Source organism: Culex quinquefasciatus, chromosome 1 (assembly GCF_015732765.1).
Source record: "Culex quinquefasciatus strain JHB chromosome 1, VPISU_Cqui_1.0_pri_paternal, whole genome shotgun sequence".
NCBI classification, from domain to species: Eukaryota; Metazoa; Arthropoda; class Insecta; order Diptera; family Culicidae; genus Culex; species Culex quinquefasciatus.
In genome coordinates, this window is record NC_051861.1 from 57,713,139 (window position 1) to 57,720,396 (window position 7,258).

A 7,258-nucleotide genomic window follows, 5' to 3' on the forward strand; every position below is an offset into this window, starting at 1 on the left:
AGATTGTCTATGAGATGAATTCAAATGGCCTAGATCTATCTTTTCCATCAGAGTAGCTACTCGTTGAGGACCTTTATCTCTTTATGGTTCTTGTATTCTAGGAAATCGCAATCTTGGTGAGCATCAAGATCGATAGCGCTTTCCAGTATAGCCTGTTCCATGGATTTTGTGGTGTCAATTGCACCACATGTTGCAATTGCTGCTTCTGCTTGTATTATTACGGTTTTTCCAATACGTTGGGATTTTTGTTCGTTTATTGTTTCCTTATGGTAGTCGTTTTTCGTATTTTGTTTCGTGTTATTCGTTGATTTCTTTACTGGAAAGCGTTGAAATGTAATATAATCAAAGCAACTTCCAATTGTTGAGGTGTGGTTTTTTAAAAATTCCAGCCCAATGATTGCTGGAACTATCATATTATCCAGAACGTGGAATTTGATAGGGAATGTACTTTCTCCAATTATCAATTTTACCCATATCGAACCACAAGTCTGTGTTAACTGTTTGCCGATCCCTTGAACGGTGTGCCTGTCATAATGATTTATATTCTGCATACTTAAACCTATAACTTCAAGGTGATCTTTATGAATGTAGTTATTCGGTGACCCCGTATCTAACATGTAACTTGAAGGCGTTTGTGGGTTGGTTATAGTAGCTAGTTGGATGGCCATATGTTTTCCAACGGTTTTGTCTACTGGAACTATAATTTCTTGATTAGCTTTGAAGCCAATATAATTACCAGCGCTTTGATCTATTTTAAAGAGGACTGAGCCGTATCCGACTTGTACGTCCCCTTGTATTAGTTTTTTGGTACGTGTTGCGTACTGTTTTGATTACTATTGAATGTGCTATTAAAATCTGGGTTGAAGTTCATTGTATTATTCAGTTGACTCATTTGATTTGATTGTGGTGGACCTCTACCCCACCTGTCCATTGTCATGTTTTCATGATTTTGTACATGACCGTACGGAACTAGTGTTCTGTTTGGATTACCAAAGTTCTGAGTTTGATTGGGTTGCCATCCAATCATTTGATTCGGCATCGTGGTATATGGTTGGGGAATTGGACCCAACGGTGGAGGTTGTGTAAGGTTACTTGGGTGACCCCATACTGGGTTTCTCCACGTGTTTTTTTTATTGCTCCAATTTTTATTTCTGAGGCTGTTTCCGCCACCATCACCGCCTTCAGTCGCATTTGAAGAAGAATTTTTCATCTTCTCTTTGTGTGCTTCGAAGATACGTTCTAGCGTTTTGCCTCTTTCTAGAATTGTGTTCGCCAGGTCTTCGTATGAACATTCTTCTATAGTTGCAGCGAACTGCATGAGGGTGGTACTTTGCAGCCCACCGATGAAATTTTCTTTTAAAATTTCTTCGGCTGCATCGTTTCCCCCTTTTTGTTTAATTTGCCTATTGAGTTTATCAGCTCTGCGGCGGTATTCTTCCAGGGATTCTTGTCTAGTCTGTACTAATTTATTGCAAGAGTTAAGAATCTCTGGCCATGTATTTTTTTCTTGATACAGAGTGTTCAAGTTATTTTGAACCTCTTGCCAAGTATCAGCCATAATATCTATCGCCCTCTCCTTGGCGTCTTCTTTTAACTTTAACCGAATCACAGCTAAAAACTGGTGTAACTGGTCGGCGTTTCTCGCCCCAATTCTAGCATGGAAAATATCAGCGATGTTGATGAAACTTTCAACGTCATCGAAATTACCGGTGAATTCCGGTATATATTGGAGGGCTTTTTCAAAATCAAATTGAGCCATCTTAAGTGCGCTGTCAAAATAAGCACTGGCCGATAAAAATTCTTGAATTACCGTTTCGCGTTTTTTATTTAAAATTGCCTCGGGTGTATCTTCCAATTCTGGATACAGGAATTGGTCAAAAAGGCTTTTATCGAAATTGACTTTCTTAAGAAAGTTTTCGAACTTTTCAAAACTTTTTTGGCACTTTTGCGCAGTACTTGCTGAGCCTGATGGGTGTTGACGAAGTCTGACACTCTTCCAAATTTAATTTTTCTAGCCCTGAGTAGGACGTATTTAGTTGTTTACTAATGTTTGTCTTCGTCGAGAGAGAGTTCGACCTCTTTATAGGATTTTCTACGGTTCGGACTAATGTTTTTCTTGGACGAAGACTTAATATTCTATCCGTCATTCGGACCCTGGAGAAGCGCACTATGACACAAACTGATCAAAGTTAATTTGTTTGAGTTTATTTTGCAAACATTTAAAATCTGCTAAAATTTTGTGTTTTTAATTTTTTTCAATAAAATCCAATCTAGAGTCAAGTTCTGAGGAAATGTCTGTGTGTGCAGGATTGTGTTGATTATCTCACTACTGGCTGTACCGGTGTTGATAATAACGAACGAACGAAATAACGAAATAACGACACACTTAATTTAGTAGTTCCCAACACAAACCGGGGAATAGTTAAAAAAAAGGTACTTACCAGCACAATAACACTGCTCCAAACGACACGTTGCACATTGTACTCTAAACTAAATTACTAAATTAATTTAAGTTACCGACTGTCACCACATGCGCCGCCGAGCGGTAAGGATTGGCGCATATGATGTGATATTAAAGTAATTTAAAGATCAAAGTTTATCTCTAACAACTATATTATGTTTCTAAATAATTAATGACATCGATGTTATTACTACCGCGGCCTAGCACTTAATAATGGAATCAATTCCCTGGTAAGACACTCGATGTCCCCAGGGAAACCCAAAGCCCACATCAGCAAAGCTGGCCGTGTGCTGCAAAACTGCACCGCCGCGCGGAGCGCTCGTCTGTGCTGACGGTGTGAATAAAAGCACCTTTGGCCACTGTGCCCAACTCAAGTGAGGGTCTTTGCTATAATTTAAGTTAGGGTAGGTCGCACGGACTAAGTCCGGTGCATGCTGAATAATTTTCGAATCGAATGGAACCAAAATCGTGCCGATTCGATTTGAGGGAAGGAAGATATAAGCGATTGACGGATGACGCAATATTCCAGGGCCTTCGGCCCGGGTTTTTTGGAATGACACCCCAGTACCTTCGACAAAGACGTAAGTCTACGTCAAAAATGTTGGAAAATAGTTGAAAAATATGTCCCAGCCAGTTTTTAACAGAATATTCCACAATATTTCGGCTGAAAACGTGAAATTTTTAGTTAATTTTCTGAAAAAAATATTCTAGCAGTCGACTGCTAGAATTTTTTTTCGGCCATTTAACCAACAAAAATGGCAATTCCAACTATTTTTTTAGTTAATTTTAATTACCGGTGGTCAGCAATTTCGGGTTAGCCAAATCAACAATCGGTTGTTGAAAAAAAGCTGTGTAAAAAATTAACCCATACTTTTAGTTAAATTAACCAAGATTTTCTTAGATTTGCCCCGGCTGGTCTCTCCGTGTGGAGTGTTTAAACCGCTTTGTTAACAACTGGCGCTAAGGACCTTATGAAAAATAACCAGAGAAATGACAAATCAAAACGCGCCCGCTATCTGTCACTGCAAATGACAGCGTGTCAAAAAATGCGCACCTCATTTAGTTTGCAGACTTTTAGTTCCCCGTTTGGCCTGATGATGGCGCTTTCGGCAGTGTCGCCAAGCGATTATATGGGGCAAGCAACGAGTGGTAATTCTACCTTATGCATACACTCAAACCCCGATGGTTTGACACCAACTGTTGTCAAACTAACGGGGTCACTTTAGTTTGACACCCTTTTACACGGAGTTCACACGCACTACCAAACGTTTGTTTTGATAGTGTGCGTGAGCGCCGTGTAAAGTGACAGTTCGTCATTTTTAGTTTGACTTTGACCAACCAACGGGGTACAAACTAAAAAGTGTCAAACGAAAAGTGACCAACCACCGGGGTTGAGTGTAGAACATTCACATGCTAGCAGTGAACTGACATTTTGGTTTGCTTCATATTGCAGATTGCAGCGATTTTTAGACAATCGTGCAACTTGTGGAAAGCTCTATACAAAAGTGCACACCTCAAACTACAGCAGAAAAAACTGTCTAAGACACACACCCTAGTTCGAAACTGTTCTAAAGTGTTCGAAAGCAACAAAGCTCAGTCGAGACACGCACCACTCTAGGTGAGCGGGGGGAGAAGGGGTAGGATTTCAAGTGTGCAAATATTTGGTGTGCTGTTATGATTTGCAAGGGTGGAGAATTTGGTGCAAAGTGTGCAATATGTACGCTGGGTTGGAAACTTTTTGCAGGCCTGGCTCTGAGTACGGCACTCAGTGCCGAACTAGCCATCAAACGAACGTACCATAAGAAAACATCAATTTTCCTGTTTTCAAACCATTGCAGAGCAAAAAAGTTAAATATAGAGAACTTTCTCAAAAGGAAAAAATAAATCTTTCCGTGGTCCCCAGAAACACATGCATTTTGAATTTTTCAAAAACATTCAGTCAGGGCCGAATGGTTTTTCTTGGTTAAATTGTGCATGACGATCTACTGCATAAAATAACACAACAAAATGCGAAGAATCATCACCATGACGGCACGTGCAATCCGTTTTATGATGAAAGACATCCGAACTGAAATATTTCCCCCTATTCCTTTATCCTTATCCAACGTTGAAAGCTGCTCTTATTATCTTCTATTCTTGTTTCTTTTTTTTTCTTCTCATAGCTGCAGGGTCTGTTCACATTCCAATGCACTTATCTACGTGTCAACATCACCAAGCGACCAACTCGACTTTTGTTCCGCAAAAACTTGCATCAAGGAATGAGAGCTCCCCAGCTCGGGAGGAAAAAAGACAGAGCAGTACGACAGCAACAAAGAATGACCAACACCAACCTAGGCATGCCAACACTAGCAAAGGCATCAGCAAAGTTCAACAGCTTCCCTTATAACGTACATGCTTGTGATAACCAAGAGCCGAAGCATTGAAATATCTGACTGCACCAGATCCATTAAGTTTTTGCAAATAAAAAAAAATGTTTTGAAGCGCCTTTTATAAATTTAATTTAATTGGTGTTCCTCTCAAATCTGTTCTAGCCCTACTTTTGGAATACAGTTATGAATTTTACGTGTTTTCAAAATAAAAAGAAATATTCAGCTTTATAGAGGCAAATGAACAGCACAATATTTTTTTAATACATGTCCATATCTACAGTAGACCAAAAAAACTGGGAATAAAAAGCATTTTTACCACAACAACAATCAGTATATGTTTCGTTATGTTGCGTGTGTGTGTATGTATATATATATATATATATATATATATATATATATATATATATATATATATATATATATATATATATATATATATATATATATATATATATATATATATATATATATATATATATATATATATATATATATATATATATATATATATATATATATATATATATATATATATATATATATATATATATATATATATATATAATTCCATTTGAAAGAGCCTAAACCAAAAAAGTTCCGATCGGGCTCAAAATTTTTATGGGGTTCCTTGGCCAAAATAATTAGACCCGTATTTTTTGTTTGGCCATTAGGTGGCCTAAATCGTGCTAGGTGGTTCGAAAAATGGCAATTTTCGTCATTTTTCGCAAAACCACTATTTCTCCGCGCCATTTCATCCGATTTTAGCTGTCTTAGACGCAAAGAAAGGTGATGAGTTTGGCTATTTGGGAAAAATAGTAAAGTTCCAAAATCTAGCTTAACTATTGAAAAAGTCGTATGAAAACTTAAAATGGCGTTTTGACCGTGTCTGGACCAAAGAGCCTATGTCTGAAAATATTTTTATCGGATTCCTCGGAAAATTTCACATAACATATCAAAAATTGGCGATGTCGAACCGTACGTTTCGAGATATGATTTTTGAAAAAACTGCGTTTTTCGACGCGCCACGCGCAAAAACGGAAATGACGAAATCGGCAAAAATCAACTTTTTCCACTAAAACTGCGATAACTTTAAAATTTCAGCGATGACCTATAGATGTTATGGTACCAAAAGTTGCGTCTTTCAATTACAAAAATTTTGATACCCAAACATCTATAGGTCATCGCTGAAATTTTAAAGTTATCGCAGTTTTAGTGAAAAAAGTTGATTTTTTGCCGATTTCGTCATTTTCCGTTTTTGCGCGTGGCGCGTCGAAAACGCAGTTTTTATTTTCAAAAATCGTATCTCCAAACGTACGGTTCGACATCGCCAATTTTTGATATGTTATGTGAAATTTTCCGAGGAATCCGATGAAAATATTTTCAGACATAGGCTCTTTGGTCCAGACACGGTCAAACGCCATTTTAAGTTTTCATACGACTTTTTCAATAGTTAAACTAGATTTTTGATCTTTTACTATTTTCCCAAATAGCCAAACTCATCACCTTTCTTTGCATCTAAAACAGCTAAAATCGGATGAAATGGCGCGGAGATATGATTTTTAGAAAAAGTGGTTTTGCGAAAAATTACGAAAATTGCCATTTTCGAACCACCCTAGCACGATGTAGGTCACCCTAATGGCCAAACAAAAAAATACGGGTCTAATTATTTTGGCCAAGGAACCCCCAGAAAAATTTTGAGCCCGATCGGAGAACTTTTTTTTCGGTTTAGGCTCTTTTCAAATGGAATTGCTGTATATATATATATATATATATATATATATATATATATATATATATATATATATATATATATATATATATATATATATATATATATATATATATATATATATATATATATATATATATATATATATATATATATATATATATATATATATATATATATATATATATATATATATATATATATATATATATATATATATATATATATATATATATATATATATATATATATATATATATATATATATATATATATATATATATATATATATATATGTGTGTGTGTGTGTGTGTGTGTGTGTGTGTGTGTGTGTGTGTGTGTGTGTGTGTGTGTGTGTGTGTGTGTGTGTGTGTGTGTGTGTGTGTGTGTGTGTGTGTGTGTGTGTGTGTGTGTGTGTGTGTGTGTTTTTTTTTTTTTTTTACAAGGTCGGAATCTGCTACCAGACACCTGAGAATTCATTCCTCAGGTAGTGTGGGGTTGGGAAAACAAAAAGAGTTTTCCCGACCCACTAAACCAGTCCTTGAACGCCGTGCCCTTGTCCCCCCGGGACCACCTTTCGGTATAACTTCGGGGGGAGGCGTTGCATTTTCTGCACTAGTCTACTTACAGGATCCATGCCGGGTGCTAGAACCATTTCCTGTCCTACATACATATGAGTCCATGCGAGGGTTTAACCGC

At 37.0% G+C, this 7,258-nt stretch overlaps 1 protein-coding gene across 3 annotated transcripts in view; it reads left to right on the forward strand.

Annotated features, from left to right (window-relative positions):
- The window catches only part of LOC119765323 (tachykinin-like peptides receptor 99D), a 265,090-nt gene extending 260,013 nt beyond the window's left edge, over positions 1-5,077 (forward strand). For all 3 annotated transcript variants that reach the window (XM_038248961.1, XM_038248962.1, XM_038248963.1), the window contains one exon: positions 4,624-5,077. In XM_038248961.1, coding sequence (XP_038104889.1) covers positions 4,624-4,847 — 224 coding nt within the window. In that variant the 3' untranslated portion in view covers positions 4,848-5,077. The remainder of the gene's footprint in view (positions 1-4,623) is intronic.
- The last annotated feature ends 2,181 nt before the right edge of the window (positions 5,078-7,258 follow it).